This window comes from Phocoena sinus, chromosome 14 (assembly GCF_008692025.1).
Source record: "Phocoena sinus isolate mPhoSin1 chromosome 14, mPhoSin1.pri, whole genome shotgun sequence".
Classification (NCBI taxonomy): Eukaryota; Metazoa; Chordata; class Mammalia; order Artiodactyla; family Phocoenidae; genus Phocoena; species Phocoena sinus.
Window position 1 is genome coordinate 75,231,761 of NC_045776.1, and position 20,458 is coordinate 75,252,218.

A 20,458-nucleotide genomic window follows, 5' to 3' on the forward strand; every position below is an offset into this window, starting at 1 on the left:
CAGTAGCTGGAATCCAGCTGGTGCTCAGGGCTGAGTCAGAGACCATCCACTTCACCTTATGCTGCTGAATTAGGACGAGGGTCAGAGAAACGGTGACTCGGGCGGCTTCTCACTGAACTCACACAAAGGCCTTCTGCCTGTGTTACAGACACAGGAACAGCCTCGGAGAAGGCTGGTGGCTTTGCCCAGTCCCTGGGCTAGGCGGGGACAAGGCAGACAGTGACTCCCCCGGGAGCTGTAAGCCTCACGTACGGAGGACCCAGAGTGCTTAGTGCAGGGCCGGGCATGGAGGAAATGCTGCTTTTGCCTGTGGATTCGCTCAGCACCTACTGACTGCTCTCCCACCAGATGCCGGGCACCTTCCTGGGTGCCAGGGCACAGCAGTGCACAAGCAGACGAGGTACCCGCCCTGCGGGATGGACGTCTAGTGAGGGAGTCAGACAGACAGACACCGAGGAAGGGAACCCATAATGACACACTTCCGGGAAGCAATAAGCCTTTAAAACAAAGTTTAAGGGTGAGGGGAGGGGGTGGGTGTAAATCAGCACCCATGGAGGGAGTCACGGTTACGCGACGGATGGCGCCACATCCCGATGCTTAAACAACGATGGAGAACAAACGTGCCAATGTCACCAAGCTCTACTATGTGCCGGGGCTTGGGACACAAGGACGAGGATGGCCCAGCCCTACTCTTCACAGGTAAAGAGAGACAGAGAGGCACAGAAACCCTTCTTCCTGCATTCCTTCACTCCCTCAACTCACATTCCTGAGCTACCCCACGCCCGGGGCCCGATGCTTGTGCCCAGCAGTGAGCGAGACGGCCACTCCCTGCCCTCGCGTGGTTCACTGTCTGGCAGCGACGGATGTTAAACAAGTAAAACAAACGAATAAACACAAACTGTGACGAGTGTCACAGAAGAAAACAACAGAGAGAAGGGAGGGAAGCACCGGGACACCTGCAAAAGAGTGTGGCCACAGGGCAGCGCCCCCCCGGGGAGGCGCCATACTTAGTGGTCCCGCCAAAGCTAGGAGAGGCTTCTGCTGGATCTGTTTCCAGGGCCGTCGCTCCTGGCAAGTTTGTGCTTTAAAGGAGGACTTGCTTTTGGCCGAAAAACATTAGTCATGTCCAAGTTTAGTGACCGAAGTTGAAACCAAGGTCGCTGATAATTTGGGGGTGATGGCTAGTTAAGAAGAAACCGTGACTATATAAAGAGAATTCTTCTTGATGGAAGCAAAAGCACGGTGGAAGAGAACGCTAATCCAATCTGTGGACAAAAATAACTCAACAGGGGCTAGTGAGGGGCCTTTGAAAGATTTATATCAGTGGTCAGTAGGTAACCCCAATGGCTAAGGGATGCTTTCGGGGGCCTCAGAAAGCAGAGACTGAAGAATTTTCCTTCCTGACTGAAACAAGGCTTCTAGACCAGGGGTTCCCAAATGCCTTGCAGTGACTTGGGCCAGTCCTGAGGAGGTTTTACCGATCCAAGATGAACTGGGAAATGCAGACAGCCTAGGGAGGTTTATGGACAGGGAGGTCTATTCAGTTAAAGGACTGTTCTTTAATCTGAGAATTCCGCATCCCCACCCCCATTCTTTTATGAGGACAACGGAGAGGGTATACAGGAGATGTATTTCTTTTAATCCTTATCTTAATCAACCGGCAACCCTACGTTAAGATGGAGGTACGGAGGAGGGATACTACCCATGGGCAAGATCTTAATATCTGGGTAAGGGTGTCCTTCAAAGCTTTTCTAAACGTCTTTGCTTCTAGGATGGAGCCGTGGTCCCCTAAGTGGTTCTCAGTTGAGGGCTGCACTGCCCCCTAGAGGGCATCTGGCATACAGGGAAGGGGTATCTCAGATCGTCACAATTACAGGGGCACTCCTGACATTCAGTGGGCAGGGTCAGCAAAATGTCTTACAATTTGCAGAACAGTCCCGACAGGGAAGAACTGCGCTGCCCTGAGTGCCAGGAGCGCCCCCTCCTCACCCCAGTGTGAAGCATCAGCTGAGGCTTGGGTCCCCGCCTCCCTTCCTTTTCCTGCCTTTGCAGCCACTGGGCACCAGAGGGCGCCATACCATCCCAGGGACCCCCGGAGAATAAACATCTCCAACAGCCCTGCTCAACCGTCCCGGCGGACGTATCAATACGACCCAGAAGGCTATTTTCTCTTGCTCTGTTCCGAACCCCTGTTAACAGATTCTAGTGGGTTTTTAAATTTTTCTTTTCACAACCTATACTTGATAAGCCAAGATAGTTGGCTACCTTATGTTGTATCCAGAATTTTATGCTCTATTTTTTTAAGGACATTTTACGTGCCTATAAAATTCAAGAGATGGGGACCCACCAGTCTCAGGATGAATACAGACAGAACTTTAAAAGAAATACCTGACAAACAATTTAGTGCTGCCCCCTAGCCCTCTGTTCTTCCCCTGCCTGCTGCCCCAGGACATCCTGATCTCAGGCCCAGCTCTTACCTGTTTCTGGCTCCATCCTGTCCTTTCCGGCCGGCTCTGCTGGTGCATCTTGGAGTTCTTTCTTGTGTGGGGCTGGGCTGGAAAAGATGCCCACCGGAGCCCACTCCAGATACAGGGGGACGTGGTGGAACTGCAGAAATGGGGCGGGGGAGGGACTCAGTCCACGACACAAAGAGCCTGAGGCTCCGAGTACAGAACTCCATGCGCTGCATGATCCCCTTGCTGCAGCATCTACTGTCACTGAACACATCTGCATCCCCCGGTGCTTTCTCTAATCAAGGGTGTGAACAGGGAGTGGGACGGGGGGGGCAGAATCACTGATACAGGGCAGCCCTCCTGGAGGAAGTGCAACAGGGCCGCCGGACACCAACCATGCTTTCTCTCCCTCCACTCACAGGCAGTGAGTATACACATACGTACATGCAGAGAGGTTTTTTTTTAAAGAAGGATAAACAAGACACTGACAAACAATCAGCAAAGCATTAAAGTCCTTGATAAAGAGAAGCTACTTGCAGTGGGCTGAATGGTGGCCCTTCAAATGATATGTCCACGTTCCAACTCCCAGAAGCTATGAATGTGGACTTATTTGGAAAAAAGGCCTCTGCAAATGTCATTAAATAAAAGATCCTGAGATGAGATCATTCTGGATTATCTGGGTGGGCCCTAAATCCAGTCACAAGCGTCCATGTAAGAGAAGAGCAGAGGGAAGATTTGAGATGGAGAAAAGGCCATGTGGACAGAGGCAGAGACTGGAGTGATGCGGCCACAAGCCAAGGGACACGTGGAGCTACCAGGCACCGGAAGAGGCAAGGAAAGATCCCTCCCCCCACCCACAAGAGCCTTTGAAGGGAGAATGGCCCTTGGACACCCACCTTGATTTTAGACTTCGGACCCCCAGAATTGTGAGAGAATACATTTCTCATTTTTTAAGTCACTAAATTGGTAGTAACTTGTTATGGCAGCCACAGAAAGGAATACACTGACACATGTAACTTTTTCTTCCTTATGACCAAAAGTCAGGAGGTAGCCCACCTACAGAATTAACTTTCAACTAATTGTAGGTATAAGATATCCAAAGCGCCGAGGATGATGGTTCAAGGTCATGGGGGAATAGAAAGCTGAGGAAAGCCAGAATCGGCAGGGAACCGAGGCAGGCTTTCCGGAGGATGTTTTGAGCCTGCCCCTCACAATGCCCCGTCCAGAGGTGCTCCCAGGGGCGGGATGACATTCACAATCCCGACAGACATGGCTGGTTTCCAGCAAGTGCTCGCACGTGCCAGGTCTATGCCAAGACTGTCTGCCCGTCAGCTCCCTCTGTCCTCTCCCTGAAGCGGGGCTCGGGCGGCCCTACCTTGGAGTAGGCCAGGTGTCGGAAGGCCTTGCGGGCCTCCAGCGGCTCCAGGAACTCCACGATGGCCGTGATGCCGCCCTCTGGCAGCAGCACGCGACCCAGGCTGCCGAAGCGGCCAAAGGTCTCCTGCAGCTCGGCCGCCAGGGTGCCGGCCGGGAGGTTCTTCACCAGGATCACGGTCTTGCTTCGCTCAGCAGCGGCCTGCAGGGAGGGGACAGCTCACGTGGGACGATGGAAAGGAGGGTCACTGACCCCCGACGCCAGGACTGATCGGTGGGTGACTCTGGACCAGGCGGCCATGTGGGACCTCGGGTACCAGGCCCTCAGGAAGCAGGTCCAGGAGACCCCACCCTCTTGGGCACGCCACCCTGTGGATGAGAGGCGGCTCCGAGGAGTGGATGAGGGACAGGGCTCTGGAACTGGACCCCCCAGGTCAAATCCCGGCCCCTCCACTACTGAGCCGAGGCAAATTCTGACAGCACCCGACCACAGCCCTCGCTGGACCTTCCAGGACACTCCAGCCCAGGGCCGGGATCTGCATCTCTGTGCTAGGAGTCTTTTCACGGATGTGCAGAACGCCTGACGCCACACGTCAGAAGTTAACACCCCGTGGGAGCTGCCCGTAGCTCTCAGGAGTTGGCGTGTCACCTGTCCTTTGGGTGGGACAACTCCGAGTCGGGCGGTGCCCCCCGGGGAAGGTGCCAGCCCACTGTTCTACCAGTGGCACTGGGACGAGCATGCCCTTTGCTGGTCTCCCCCCTCCCCTCGTCCCTTCTCGCCAGTGTTTTCCGTCCAGTGAACTACCTGCGCTTGAATCTGTCTCAGTCGGCTTTTGGAAGAACCCAAACCAAGACACCAGATATACGGGCTCGAGAAATGCACCTGAAATGTATTCAGCCCCTCACCTGACACGAGGACACGGCACCTACTTCATGGGTCGTCCCAGGAAAGGGGTCAATCAAAAGGGTTGATGTAAGCACGCTGCTTAGCAATTGCTATCATTAGCAATTATTTTATTATTAAAGCATGCTGGATGGAGAATAAAAGAGCCAAAAATAATTAATGGGAGGCTTCCAGGCATAGGGCACACCTGGGTAGGAGTCTCCACCTGGCCACCAATCTAATTGGAAACTTTGGGTCAAGTGCTTTTCTTCCCTCTGGGCCTCAGTTTTCTTTCTTTTTTTTTATATTTTATTTTACGTTGCAGTATAGTTAAGTTACAGTGTTGTGTGAGTTTCAGATGTTCAGTAGTGATTCATTTATACATATACGTATATCCATTCTTTTCCCACATAGGTTATTACAGAATATTGAGTGGGGTTCCCTGTGCTACACAGTAGATCCTTGCTGATTATCTATTTTATATATAGTGATGTGTATTTGTTAATCCCAAACTCCTAATTTATCCCTCTCCCTCACATTTAACCTTTGGTAACCATACGTTTGTTTTCAAAGTCTGTGAGTCTGTTCCTGTTTTGTAAATAAGTTTTTTCTTTTTTAGATTCCACATATAAGTGATATCATATGATATTTGTCTTTCTCTGTCTGACTTACTTCACTTAGCATGACAATCTCTAGGTCCATCCATATTGCTGCAAATGGCATTATTTCATTCTTTTTTACGGCTGAGTAATATTCCGTTGTTAATATGTACCACATCTTCTTTATCCATTCCTCTGTTGATGGACACTTAGGTTGCTTCCGTGTCTTGGCTATTGTAAATAGTGCTGCAATGAACACTGGGGTGCATGCATCCTAACCGTCCTTTTAAGGTGAAACTCTTAAGGTTTGGTGAGGCTGAGGAAACAGCAGTTTGGGGGTCAGAAGCCCTGAGATTGAGTCCAGGCCCCTGCCACAGACTCACTGCCTGATCTTTAAGTCCCCACCCCACTCTGTAAGACGAAGGGGAGGGTGTCAGATGCTCTCAGCGGGCCCTCCAAGACTTTCATCATCCAGACACCTAAGAACTTCTACCTGCTAAGAAGTAAGCACGTGGAGGAACCTTCCCCTATGTGATTCAAGAAAGGTCTCGATCCCGAAACAGATAAGAGGTGCTCTTAGTAAGGTGTACTTAGTAAGGTGCTAGGTCGGCCCCCACGACCTGCGTGGAGAAACTCTTGCTTATGGCCCCCGAGGGACACCGTCCAGGTCCGATGGGCCAACGGGCCACGAGTCTGAGCTGACGATCTTTCTTTCTCTCTTAAGGACAGCTGCAAAGTTAATGCTAATCATCTTTGAAAGGCCTGACCCTCCCACCCGTCCACCACACATCCGCAGATGTGAGACTCCACCCCCAGCTCTCCAGGGGCGGGGGTGGGGGGGTGGGGCTGAGCTCTGAGCGGCTCACTGCCCAGCGGGCACTCACCTGGCTGAAGGAGTCCAGACTGACCCCATTGTCGAGGAGGAAGCGCCGCACCTCTTGGACGAGCTGGGTCTCTCCCAGGGCCACGCGCACGGCCACGCTGCCCTTGGTCTCCTGTGGGAGGGAAAGGGAAGATGCCCTGTTGGCTGTCGGGCAGGTGACGGGTCGGCTGTCCCATCTCCCAACAGCCCGAGGAGGAGGCTTGCACGGAGCCGGACCCCGCGGATGGCCCCCGCGGATGCTCCCCCCCGTGGATACCCACTCTGGCTTGATGGCTCTGGGTTCCGCATCTGTCAGGGTGAATCAAGAACCCCACGCCTCCCCTCCAGCTTCCCCTCCCCCATCTCCCGCCTGCTCCCTCCCCTCCAGTCATATGTACGGGACTCATGCCAAGTTCATTCCCACCTGAGTGCTTCTGTGTGCTCACCTCTGCCCTCCGTTCAATTTCTGCTAGAATGTCGCACCCCTGAGCAGCCTGCCTCCTGCCTCGCTCTCACACCCTCTCCCCTTACTCAGCTTAAGCCTTCTTCAAGCCATCACGCCAACATGTGGCACCTTTGTTAATGAGCTGTGTCTTCCTCTGCTGGAAGGCTCTAGAAGAGCAGGACTGTCTCCCTTTAGGGCCCCGCTCTCTTCCCAGTGCTCAGAGCACTGGTGGGATCTGAACCAGCTGCAGCCCCTCCCGACTGGCTGAGGTCCAGAGCTGTGTGGCCAACACAGTGCCCACGGGCTCAGCCACTGGGCACCTGAAACGCGGCACGTCCGAACCCAGCGTAAGACACGCACTGAATTTTAAACACTCAGTGAGGGGAAAGAAAGCAGTGCAAGACAGCCTGTCACTTTTTTATATTGTGGATGATGAACTAATAATATCTTGGCCGTATCGAATTAATAGAATAGATTCTATTCTGAAAAATTAACTTTGCCTGTTCATTTTTGCTTTTTAAAAATGTGGCCCCTTGGACATTTACAATTCTGTGTGGAGCTCGCATTCTATTTCTGGGGGACAGCGCTGACCTTCAGCATGGGGCAGGGGCAGTAAATGACGATGGCCAGCGAGTTTATGGACCAAATCTATGGATATCCTTTGACTGCTGGCTGAAAAACACACTCCCAGGTTTTGCCAAAGATGAACTTGGCCACGGCCTAACTGGAGACACAGCATTTAAAGGAAGGTATGTGATCTGGAGAAGCCAAATGGACGGAGGGGAAGGTCAGGAGGAACAAGGTCAGACTTGGAAGAAGGGGATGGTCAGAGACCTACGACCTACCCCGTGCTCATCTCAAAGACCTGGGCTGGCTGGGCCCAGAAGTGGGTGGGACCACCTCTGGGGAGTGGTTCAGAGCAAGGGCAGTGGATTCGGGTTGACCTGGGTCACCCCACCTCTGCCTGTTTCCAGGCGTGTGACCCTGGGCAAGTGCCTTTGTGCCCCTGGGCCTCCAGTTCTTCATCTGGGAAGTGGGGCGAGAGGAGCACCGCACGCTAAGTGCTCGTCAGCTCCTTTCTGCAACGTGGCTCCACACTCGCCCACGAGAAGCCAGGGCAGGGTGGATGCTTCCACGGGGGAGGCCCCAGAGAACAAGCTGGTGGACAACCCCAGCCCGATCCCACCCCCTCCCCTGCCCAGAGCCGGGGGCACATCAGACAGGGCGCCCACTCACATGGTCAAATACTTGACTCTTGGCGGCGCTGTACTTCTGGGCGATGGCGTCGGCCACTGCATTCGGGCCCATGAACAGCGTGTTCCAGTTGTGAGAGCTGAGTCAGAGGCAGAACAGAGAGGTCAGACCGTGGCTGAATGGGGGCAATTGTTTTCAGATGCAAAGCCTGTAAGAAACACGCTTGTGGGCCTGCCTTCCTAAGTCCCCGAAGCCTCCTCTCCCCCATCTTACCTGGCATGGGCCAAGTACCAGGGCCTGAAGACAACAAAAGCCACGATGGTATTAATAAGCCCTAACGTCTGTCAAGCGCTTACTCAGCACCAGGGACCAAGCACTTTGCTTACATTGACTCAATCCTTATGACACCACAAAAGTGAGGCACCACTGATTCTTCCCATTTTGCAGATGAGGAAACTGAGGCTCAGCAAAGTTATGGATGAGGGGCTAAAGCCACCACGAGGAGTCAGGGTACCCTGGCAGCTAGGCAAGGAGGGGCGAGGGCAGCCAAAGCCTGGGTCAGAGGCAGGTATGGACCTGGAGCTGTTGGCTTTATCTTTTGACTCTTTCTTCTTCTTGTAAGACGATGATCCTGGGGCGTCTGCGTCCTCGCTGGCCTCCTTCTTGATGGTGGATGGTAACGCGTGGAGCATCCTGCCCTGAAGGAGGACGAGGGGAAGGGGGTAAAGACGGGAAGGGGGCAGGCGCTCCTACATCCTGCCCCGGGTATGTCGGCCTCTCCACGAGGGGGCTGGACCCAGCACTGAGACCCTTGTCGCAAGACTGGGGCCTCGGGCAGGACGCCCACAAGGCCGCCCTGAACCCAGAACAGGGGCCTGGCCATGTGGCACAGGGGCCTGACTTTGTGACGGGGGACACCTGACAAAGCTTCAGAGAGGACGCTGATCGGTTTGTAAGTGACACCTGCAGGGCTCCCCACCCGACTCTGTCCCTGTGAGGGTGTGAGCTCCACGTGGGCGGGAGCCAGGTTCAGCCTGCAGTCACAGGGGATCAATAAATCATGAATGAATGAATGAACGAACGAACGAACAGGAAAGGGAGGCGAGGCAGCCTGGGGCTTCGGCTTGTGTGCTAAGCACGGTATTTGGAAGAAAGAAGCATTTCTTATATTCTACTGTGGCCATTTCAATGACTGGGTCAAAACTCTTTCTTTCCTTACTCCTTCCGCTTCCAAGTGGTATTTTGAGAGAGCATGTTCATTTAATCCACAGACACTTTTTAAGGGCCCACTATGGGCCAGGTGCTCCTCTAGGGGCTAACGACAGATCCGTGAAAAGGACAGAGCGGACCCTGCCCCTGGAGGCAGCTCGGATCAGGAGGCGGCTTCACGTGCATCAGGTGTGCTTCCCTAGAAGCGTGGGTGTGGTTTCGTGCCTGCGCACACACCCACAGCCTCTCCCCATCACCTGGGCCCGGCAGCCGCCCGCCACCCCACGGGCCATCACCTGGAACACCTGCCCATCCACCTCCGCGTAGGCCTTCACGGCGTGCTCCGGGAACATGAAGGTGACAAAGGCAAAGCCCTTGGGCTTCTTGGTCAGGCTGTCGATGGGGTAATGCAGCTCAGACAGGGGACCTGAGGGTAGGAAGGGCGTCAGTGTCCTGCAGGCCAGAGCTGGGTGAGAAAACTCTGGGCACTGGTCAAGCTATGGGTTTTAACCAGGGAGAACGTGGAGCTGCTGCCGCCGCTTGGCCCAGGACAGAAGGTGGCAAGGGGCTGCCGTGAGACCCCCTCATGGGTCAGGGTGTCCTTCCACAACCCTTCGTGTGTCTATTCTGAGAGCAGAGGTGTCTGGCCTGGACCCTCCTGCATCACATACTATACGTGTGGCCTCGGGCAAGCCACAGGGTTTTACGGGCCTCAGGCTTCTCATCTGTAAAATGGTATCGTTAAGAATACCCAGCTCGGAGGACGGCGGGGAGGGTTAAACGCACTAATACGTGTCATGTACTAAACAGTGCCTGCTGGTGACGTAGGGCCACAGAAGTGTCTGCTGGGATATTATTATGATGCTCACGTTAAAGTATACACCTTCCACTCTGAACACCAGGGTGTGACCAAGTCCTCCTTCCCGGGCTTTATCTTCCCGGATGGATACTTCGAGTCTATCGATGACCCCCTCTCCAGTGCCCGGCCCTGCCACGTACACCAGGGCACCAGCCTGTGCGGGAAGATCTGGCGACAGGACAGCAGGACACAGGCCAGGAGGTGACGCCAATTTGCCTGATCGCAGAATGCTACTCGGGGCCTCTGTGTCCGGAAGACAAGCACCCGACCGAGCTCGGATCCCCTGCAACCCACAACTGTCTCCGCAGAGGAGCGGGGGGGGGGCGCTCCAGGGGAGCTTAAAAGCATGTAGACCTCACCCTGCCATTCTGAGCCCTAACTTCCTTCCCTTCAACAACCACGACCTTACAAACAAGCACAGCTCCATGTGCCAAGGTGAACTACAGGCCTTCAAGTCTGTGTCCTGCAAAATAATGCTAGCGACCACGGCAACAATGAAAATGGCCTCACTAGCAAACGCGTCTGGGTGCTCGGTCTGGAGAGCAAGACTATTTAGACAAGAGAGTTCAGACTGGGGAGCACTTCATATCAACACACACAGTGAGTGGGTTTCCGAGAGCAGAGCAAGGGTTCAGATACCAGGGACATCTCAGAAAACTGTACCCAAACTCCGTCAGTTCTGAGTTTAGTGAGTGAAAGCTAAGGGAGTCTGGGTTCAGACCACAAAAGGTGCCTGTGATGCCATCTAGGATTTCGAGTTCTGCTGTCTACATACTGTTTGAATCTTCACAGCAGCTCAGAGATGGTGAGGCCCATTTTATGGATGAGAAAACTGAGGCCAGAGGGGGCCGTCATTAGCCCAAGGGTCAAGAGCTGCAGGAGGCACACCGGGGACTCGGACCACCCGCTGCAGGTGCCTGTGGTGAGCCGGAGGCCACGCCCCTACCGTATTTGGAGAAGAGCTTCTCCAGGTCTTCCTCAGAGCTGGTGTAGGGCAGGTTTCGCACAAAGAGCCTCCCAGAGTCGGCCAGGTCCTCTTCCTCTTCATGCTCCCCGAGTGTCCGGCCTTGCCAGGGTTTGGCGCTATTCTCTGGGGGCACCTTGGCTGCGGGGACGTTCTTTTCCCTAAACACCTCGATGTAGCGTCCACCTGCACAAGGAGAGGCAGTCAGGGCCCCGGGGGAGGCCCGGAACCTGCCAGCTTCCAGACTCTGTTGCTGCCTTCCGGAAGCCATGGTGAAGGTGGCTGGTGACAGCGCCAGACACCAGGCTCTGTTAACCAGGGTGGCGGCCCCAGCCAAAGCCAGACCTCAATCTCACTTATCCTGCGAGCTCGGCTTTAGCTTGGGGGGAGCCTCCCTGGGCTGCCTGGCCCATGGGGCTGCATCCTCCCAATTCCAGGGCACGGCCCCTGGCACTGCCCTGGGAATCGTCTCACGTGACAGCCCAACGCTGAAGAGCCACCTTGTGCTGCTGCGGAACTGCGTCCACGCATTGCCCCGGGCACCTGATTAGACCACGACCACCACCATCACCTCCACGTGCACACAGTAGGTGCTCAATAAATACCTACCACCTGACTTGCTAGCAAGACTGCTTAGGTTTCTCCTCTTCCCTAACAGAACTTGTGTCTTCACAAGGGGTCAATGGCTGGACCTGAATCACCTGTCCATACCAGGGACAGGCCAAAGAGCACGTCCTTGGATATCTTGTTCAGGTGACCTCCCAGCTCCAGACCCTGTACTTGCTGTTCCCTGTACCGGAACGGCCCCGCCCCACAAAGCCAGAGCTGGCTCCCTTTACCCCTCTGGCTTTTTGTTCCAGTGTCGCCGGCTTAGTGTGGCCCAAGCTGACACGATCCTGTTTAAAATGCGCCTCCTCCAATCCCGGCCCTCTCCTGCATCTGTCCACAGCACGGCCCCTCTGGTTACCGCCTGTCTCTCCCCTCTTGATGTCAGTTTCCTCTACAGGAAACTTAGCCTAATCTCTGCCCCAGGAGGGCGGGGATTTTGGTCTGTTCTGCTCACGGCTGTATCCTCCGTGCCCAGGGCAGTGCCCGGCAGGCACACAGCAGGCCCTCAGTATAACCTTACAGAGCAACTGAATGAACGAACCCCTGCCACCACGTGGCGTGGGGCCGCCCAGCATCCTTACCCATGTATTCCCTGTTGCATTTCAGAGCTTTTCTCACTTCCTCTTCACTGCTGAAATCCACAAAGACGTACCCTGAGAAAGGACCATGACAAAGGTAAGGTCTGCAGGCCCTGCAGACAATCGTGGGAGTCACGGAGGAACACCCACACTGTGCTAGCTGTTTGGGGGAATCTGAGCAGAAAGCGGGGTGGGGGGGGGGGAACCTGTACTTTTCGCCCAATCTCCAAAGTACAGACACTCCCTGATGCCCCCCAGGCAAATTTCCCTTTGTAGGCAGCGTTCGGAAATGGGAGGGCCTTGGCCTGCCTCCCAGCCTCACCCTGTCCTGACCAGTGCCTGCTCTTTGACCTTCCCTGGACAAATGCCTGTGGTTGCGGTGCTGCAACCCAGCTTGGCACCGAGGGGCCACCTCCACAGTGACTGCCCGTCAGTGCCCGCGGCCCTGACTTGCAGACGAGCATGTGGAGTCTTCCCTAAACACGAGACCTCGCCTCCCCACTTTTCTAGGAGTTAAGAGACGTGCGCACGGACACACAGCTAACGCGTGGCAGTGCCGTAACCTGCGCCAAAGCCTGTGGGTTTTGGTCTCTATCACAAGACCCTCCCCTGGGGACTGCAAAAGCCCCCACACAGCCCACCTGTCCTTGGGCCCTGCCCCTGGACCCTTCCCTCACCAGCCAGGGGACCATCCTGAAACTGATCACGGCCTCCCCTTGCTTTGAGCCCCCGGTGGGCCCCTGCATCTGGGCTGAAGGCCGCAGTCATTACTGAGCCCCCAGGCCTGGGGGCTGGGCCCTGCCTGCACAGGTGAAAACCTCATACTAGGCTGCCAGCGGCAGGGAACAAGAGGCAGACCCCTGTCCTGAGCACTTTCACCACATCCACAGAAGTGGGGACCACAAATAGGAAAAAAAGGAGCTGCCCTCCAAACATCTCCACAGTTCAACTGCCCCAACCTTCCAGCTCTAGCATCTGCCTCTCCAGCCCCCTCGAAACAGCCCAGACCTTACCTGTTTTGTTTCCATGGGCATTTCTCACTATTCGAATGGCCACCGGTTTCAGGGGTGCCAGGAATTCCATGACATTTTTCTGTGAGGAGAAGAAAAGTTTTTTCCCAAAAGTGCAAACCGAATAAAGAAACATGGGTCAAATTTCTGAATTCAGAAAGGACACCAAAGTGTTTCATCTTTTGTAGTCTCTCTCTTTCCTCTAAATTATACGCGTTTTCTCCATCGTAAATTAAAACCGCCTTGGAAAAATTTTTTTTTAAGTTGGAGAAGAAACAAGGAGTATAAATATAGAATAGTAATGGCACCATTAGTATTTTAAGGTATTGCTTCTGATCTTTTTTTTCCCAACTACGTTTTTACTTAATTGGGGTTAAATCCAGCTTTCTTCACGTCTCATCAAAGCATGATTATTTGCCCATGTTACTTCACGGGGATGATACACATAGAGTACTGTTGTAGACGGTTCCCAATTTTCTTAACTACTTCTCTATTTTTTGGACATGAGGGTGATTTAAACTCGTTTTAAAAAATGCACGAACACACAGAGTACAAAATTTAGCAAATGCTGAAAAGCCCCAAGAAGAAAACAAAAATGGTCCTAACTGCAAGGCCCAGATCACCTTGTTGGCCCTCCACTTCTCTAGTGATATAGCGTAGAGATTGTTTCCAGTTTTTTGTTTTTATAAATAAAATGACACAAATTAATACATTAATTTATAAATAAAATAAGAATTAGAAAATGCGGCAATGAACATTCTTGCACTGACCTCTTGGTGTACCTGGATGATTCGCCTGTAGTGCAAATTCCCAGCAAGGTAACTGCTAGGTCAAAGGTACGTACGTATACTTTAAATTCTGACTGATGCTTCCAGATTGCCTTCCAAAAGGCTTCACCGCAAACTTCCCCCAACAGTGCGTGAAACAATTTATTACTGAACTTAAAAAATTTCTGCAAAAATGTAACCTTCCTGTTTTGATCTGTATTTCTTTAATTGTGAGTGAACTCAGGCATATTTCCCAGCCATCTGAATCCTTTCTCTTAGAAGACCTCCTGTCTTTTGTCCACTTTTCTATTGGGTCATACGTAAGTCCCAATATCTACTTACCTATTTGTAAAGGAAAGAAGCAGCTTTTGTCTGCCTGCTGTTTGTCTTTTGACTTTATGACAAAAAGTTGCCTTAGAGAAGTTTTAAATGTTATCTAGTCAATTAATCCATCTTTTTCTTATGACTACCAAGTTCTGCAAACTGCTTAGAAAGGCATTCTTTTTTTTTTAATTGAAGTATAGTTGATTTACAATGTTGTGTTAGTTTCTGGTGTGCAGAAAAGTAATTCAGTTATGTATATGTATGTGCACATGCATATATGTGTGTACATACACGTATATATGTGTATGTATACATATGCTTTTTCATATTCTTTTCCATTACGGTTTATTACAGGATACGGAATACAGAAAGGCATTCTTCATTCCAAGATTACAAGTAAATTCAATGCTTTCTCCTAGAACTTTTATTGTCTCAGTTTGTTATCTTAAATCCTTGATGCGTCTGAAATTTAGCTTGCTATGAGGAGTAAGGCGGGGCTCCACCTTTTTCTTTTCTTCACAAAAGTTAACTGGTTGTCCCATTACTATTTATAGAAAAATCTCTCTTCTCTTCATTGATATGAGACACCCTATCCTAAATTAGATGCTTATACATATGTGAGTCTATTTCTGAATTCGATTCTATTCCATTAACCTGTCAACAGCTTCACCTGAACCAAACTGTTTCAATTACTGTAGCTTTAAAACATGTTTCAACATCTTGCAGGGGAAGGGTCTATTCCCACAGGAGGTTCCCAGCTGTTCTCCAGGATCCCACCCCCACCCCCCCAATCCTGACGAAACTCTGTGATCCCACTGAATTTACTCATTTATTCACTAATTAGGGAGGAACTGGCATTTTTACTTTCTAAGAATGTATGGCTTTACATTTATGTAAGCATTCTTTTAAATCCCTCAGCGGAATTGAACATTTTCTTTATATAGAACCTACAAAACTTCTATTAGAATACCTATAAAGCCCCCAATACATAATTTTCATTAGAATATCTAGAAATAGACTGTCTTTTCGTTTCTTCCTTCCCTTCCTTTCCTTCCTTCCTTCCTTTTTTTCTTTCTCTTTCATAAAAGTAATCTTTTTTTCCATTACATTTTGTTACCGTTTGTGGAAAGAAGTGACCATTTTTTGTGTATTTATTTGCAGAAGTCCATCTAATGTCCCCCGTCCCCACTGAAGTACATGATTTTCTGCATGGTTGGTAGTGACAGAACTCTGACTCTAAATTAGCAGACAATTCAGATAGTCCAGTAGAACCCAAATGCTTGTTACTCCGAAATCCGATTAAGTTTTATTAAAAAAAATAATTAGCGAATATACAGACTCAAAAGAAGTGAGTACTTTGAGAAAAAAAAGAGCATAAAATATAATCAGGCACTTTGCAAAAGAGGATACACATATGATATACAAACGTGAAAGAATGACTGACCTCACTAATAATTGAAAATATAAATCAAAGTGAGATACCATTTTGACCTGTCACGTTGATAAAGATTAATACCCAGGGTTCACAAAACCGTGCACTCTCACTCTCTGCTAAGGGAGTATAAACTGGCCAGGCTTCCAGAGGGCAACTGGCGCTCTGTATCAAAGCCTTAAAAAGGTACTGAATACGTGCCTGTGCTTAATGCAGTACTCATCTGGAGCAAGGGTTGGCAAACGAGAGCCCACAGGCCAAATATTGCCCACAGCCTGCAAGCTAATAGTTTTTACATTTTCCAAGGATTATCAAAAAAAAAAAAAAAAAAAAGTGCAATAGCCCATATAGCTTACAAAGCCTAAACTATGCACTAAATGATGTTGATAGAAAAACATCTGTTGACCTCTGATCTCAAGAAATGCGCTGACTGCATTATTATTCAAATCAGCAGAAGACTAGAAACAATCCCCCTGTCTCAATTTAGGAGGTTGGGTGAGTGTAACACAGTGTGTCCAGAGTAAAGAATAGCACGCAACGTGAAAAATGATGCTGTAGCAGAATATTCACTATTCAAAGATATTTATGACATAATGTGATGAGGGAGGAAAAGAGTTTCAAAATAGTTCCTACCGTAGGATTGCTTTTTAAAAAGAAAAGACACAGGACTTCCCTGGTGGTGCAGTGATTAAGAATCTGCCTGCCAACGTAGGGGACACAGGTCAAGCCCTGGTCCGGGAAGATCCCACATGCCGCGGAGCAACTAAGCCCGTGCGCTACAACTACTGAGCCCGCACTCTAGAGCCCGCGAGTCACGACTACTGAGCCCGCATGCCACGACTACTGAAGTCCACGTGCCTAGAGCCCATGCTCCACAACAAGAGAAGCCACCACAATGAGAAGCCCGCGCACCGCCACGAAGAGTAGCCCCTGCTCGCTGCAACTAGAGAAAGCCCAGGCGCAGTAATGAAGACCCAGCGCAACCAAAGATAATTTAAATAATTAATTAAAAAAAAAAAAAGAAAAACACAGGTCAACGTTTCTATACAAAGAAAAAGATGTCTAAGAAGGTATACTCAGAATTTATTACTGGTTGTCAGTGTATGGGATATAGACGTGGGGGATTGAGGAGAGCTTGCTCCAGTTTGCCTGGGACAGTCTTTACTCCTATAGTAATCAGACCTGTAGGTAATTAGCTCTGCATCCTGGTACCCCATCTGGTTAGCACTTCTCTCTCAACACAGTTTGGTTGGCAATTTATAGAGTGATAGGTAATTTTTACTTCTTGTTATTTAGCTACATTAAAAAACATTTCCTATGCTGAACTTCTACTACTTTCATGAGGAGGGAAACTGACAAAGTGTTCTCTCCTGCGTAGACCCAGAGTCAGCAAACTACAGTACGCAGGCCGAACGTGGCCCACTGCCTGCTTCTGTAAATAAAGTTTTACTGGCACACAGCCTGGCCTATTTGGCCACCTCTCACCTCGGGCTGCCTCCGTGCTACGACAGCAGGGTTGAGTAGTCGTAACACAGACCATACTGATCACAAAGCCTTGAGTATTTACTAGCTGGTCCTTTTAAAATTTTTTAGCAGAAGAAGTATGCCCACCCCTAGCATAGATGACTGGTGACTGAGACCAGTCCTTCTTGGTCTCAATATAGGCGGCCCTGTTTCCCAACCGTGACGATGCCCAAGATCCTATGTATCAGTCTTTCTGGCCCCCAGTTCCCTCCAGCTGAAGTCCTCATCTGATCCTGAAGCTCCCATGCAGCAGAGGCTCCTGGGACCCTCACCCTTGTCTCCTGCTCCCTGGGGGCTCCTCACCCCGTCCCATTACTGGCGCGTACCTCTGTGACGTTGAACGGGGCTCCCCGCAGCTTCACTGTGTGGGTGGTGGTGCGTTCCTTCTGGTGGGCTGGTGTCTCAGTCTGAGTGACGGCAAAGAACAGAAACGGCCACAGTGAGCTCCCTGGTGCAGCCGCAGGAGGTGCCGACCCGGGCGTCGCAGTGAACGCTGCAAGGCCCCTGGCGCCAGGGCCAGCTGGCAATGCCAGAAGCATCGTGCCTGCCAAGGACGCGGAGTCTGGCCAGAGCCTGCGGTAGGCGGTGCCAACCCTCCATGTGCCCCTGAGATGAGGGGGGAAACCACAGGCCGGCTCGCTGGGGGTCTGCTCACAGGGGCGCCAGGCCACATGGAGGGGCAGAGCCTGGGAAGGAGCCCGGAGGTACGGTGACATTTGCTACCACTTATTTAGGGCATATTCTGTGCCAGATGTTGTGCAAAGCACTTTGCACACACAGCTGTCCTCTTGAATCTTTAAAACAATCTTACAGGGTTTGGGATGTCTTCTGTAGTTTTAGAATCGAAACAGCTCTGAGAAACCTAATCTTTTGGTTAATTCGTTTGGTAACAAAACCTGCCCTGACTTAGACTCACTTGCCGGCAAAGCCCACTCTGAGCTGTTACATCACAATTTAGGGTTTACGTGTACCCCAAGGAGATGAGCATCATTTCTAGCTTCGCTGCAGAAAAAGTCCTGTGCCTTTATGGACCCGTATAAGTTATGGGGTATCTCCCTGAAACCTGGAGCTTCTGATTTCCAGTGCACACCCAGGTGCAGGGGTTTTGGAAACTGGACACAGAGACCAGTGCTCTGTGGAGCATCACCTGAGATGATGAGGATCAGAGGCCCAAAGAGAAGCGCCTCAGCCTAGCCCATGGCTACTCCACATCCGGGCTGGGATTTGAACCCACGGCTCCCTGACTTAGCCACACTCGACTACCTCTTTAGAATCTCTAGGAGAAAAGGACAGGAGGTGGCGATTAGAAGGGAAAGAGAACGAACGGAGGGAGAGGGGGAAGGAGAAAGATGAGGAGGGAGATGAAGGAATGAAGACCCGAAGGATGTGTGAAGCTGCCCTAAGCAGAGTGGAGCCCCGGGTGGAAGACAGGGCGGCCATCCCCAGAGGAAGCACCCACGTTTATGACCTAGACTCCAGAGCCCAGCAGACCTGGGTCTGGGTGCTGACCCCACCGCTTCCCAGCCGAAACCTTGAGCGAGTCACTTCCTTTCTCTGGGCCTCAGTTTCCTCACCTGTAAAAGGGGACGAGAATCCCCATCCCTCAAGATTCCCATGAGGTTCAACGACAAATGACATGCCAGGTACTGAACCTCACGTGTAGTAAGTGCTCAATTAATTTCATCCATTATTGTTGATTACGGGCTCACACCTGTCTACCTTGCTAGTAACTACGAAGTACAATATGCTTGGGATACTCTTTCCGCTCATTTACGCCCCCCTCCCCCCCCAAGTCAAGAGGGGCAGGCAGCCTCTGCGTCAGCGACAGGAAATAAATTCAGAGAGGGAAGATGCTTGCCCAGGGTCACACAGCAAGCAAGCAGCAGTACCGAGACCTGAAGACAGGTCTCTGGGCCGCTGAGCTGTCTTTCCCCGACGTTACAGGCCCCGACAAAGGGGCTGCAGGGAACGTGGGCGAGGGTCAAGCAGACCTCCTCCCTCCCCAGGCTCCCAAGCTCACCCCGATGCACACGCACCTCGGCTCGGGCCGCCTCCCTGTCCTGCTGGCGGCGGGGTGCAGGAAACCCTCTTCCTCGGCCTCGCTCCCTTCCTCGCAGTTCACGGCTTCATCTTCACTCTCCTCTGAGGATGGCGACTCGGCCTCCACCACCTTGGATTTCAGGTAATCCATGTCCGACAGCTCCTTCCGTGTGGCTGCCTTGGGTTCGAGGCTGCTGTCTTCCTCTGGAAAAACGGAGAGGTTGGGAGCTGGTGATGGTTGTGAGCAAACAAGAGGGCTGGAGGGCAGACAGCATGGGGCTGTGACCGGTGGGTGGCACGTAAGGTGCCAAGCCTGAGGTGACCAGGGGCCCCGTGCCAAGCAGCCAGTCCTCAGTAGGTCCTTGAGTAAATACCGTCAAGTGGGGAGAAACTGATGGAGTTTTGACAGTTTCCGTGCTACACACTGAGAACTTCGGGGTTCCCTCACCAGCCTCGCCAACCGCGAGGCTGCGTGACTTTTTTGAGCCTACAGAGAGGACTCTCACTCCTTGATCAAAACACACCAGGGGCTCCCAGATGCTCTCAGGGTGAAACCCAAACTCCTCGTCGGGCCCGGTGAGCTCACCGGCTTCTCACCGGCTCCCACTGTTGCAGCCACCCTGAGCCATGTGGAACCCCCCTCCAAGTTCCTGTTTTTCCTTCCCTCTGCGCCTTTGCCATGCTGCTCCCTCTGCCTGGAACCCCTCCTCTCACCCCATCCCTTCTGAGTCGCACCAACTCCCAGTGAGTCCTTCGGATCCCAGCTTTGCAGCCATAAAACTCACGTTAAGTTCATTCCCTCACCTTTTAACCGAAGTCGATTCCCACCCCACGACCACGGCACTCACCATGCTGAGCCACAATCGCTCACAGGTCCATACGGCCCCCCCACGACACCGTGACCCTCTTCTGAGGACAGAGATTCACTCCCTCAGTCCTGTGCTCAAGGGCCACCTCCTCGGAGGCCTTCCGCGGTGACTCTCCCGTCCCCCTTTCCTACATTCCTCCCTTTCCTGCTTTCTCCCTGCAGCACCAGTATTCACGTCTTATACTAAATAGGAGACCGACGTCTTTATTGTTTCTCTCCCCAACCAGGGCGACAGCTCCACGGGGGCAGGATTCCCTGTCTTTTGCTCACTCCTGTATCCCCAATGCCTGAAGCAGCGCATGGCATACAGCTGGTGCTCCATCAATAGCCGAGTGAGTAATCAACTGACTGAATAAGGAACCAGGATCGGTCAAAGCCGAAGTACCCGCAGGCGGGATAAATCACTGCTCCACGGGGGCAGCGTCTGACTCGCTGTCTCCTGGGCCCAGCGCGGAGGGGCCCCA

The 20,458-nt window shown here is 51.9% G+C and overlaps 1 protein-coding gene across 1 annotated transcript in view; it reads right to left on the reverse strand.

Annotated features, from left to right (window-relative positions):
- RBM19 (RNA binding motif protein 19) overlaps window positions 1-20,458 on the reverse strand; it is a 121,991-nt gene that overhangs the window by 97,779 nt on the left and 3,754 nt on the right. Inside the window, exons 6-17 of the mRNA XM_032654072.1 lie at window positions 19,123-19,330; window positions 18,976-19,045; window positions 17,413-17,493; window positions 13,043-13,121; window positions 12,033-12,104; window positions 10,825-11,028; window positions 9,316-9,446; window positions 8,387-8,508; window positions 7,853-7,949; window positions 6,194-6,304; window positions 3,829-4,029; window positions 2,478-2,607 (exon numbers count right to left, since the gene is read on the reverse strand). Of these exons, the coding sequence (XP_032509963.1) occupies window positions 2,478-2,607; window positions 3,829-4,029; window positions 6,194-6,304; window positions 7,853-7,949; window positions 8,387-8,508; window positions 9,316-9,446; window positions 10,825-11,028; window positions 12,033-12,104; window positions 13,043-13,121; window positions 17,413-17,493; window positions 18,976-19,045; window positions 19,123-19,330 (1,506 nt within the window). The remainder of the gene's footprint in view (window positions 1-2,477; window positions 2,608-3,828; window positions 4,030-6,193; window positions 6,305-7,852; window positions 7,950-8,386; window positions 8,509-9,315; window positions 9,447-10,824; window positions 11,029-12,032; window positions 12,105-13,042; window positions 13,122-17,412; window positions 17,494-18,975; window positions 19,046-19,122; window positions 19,331-20,458) is intronic.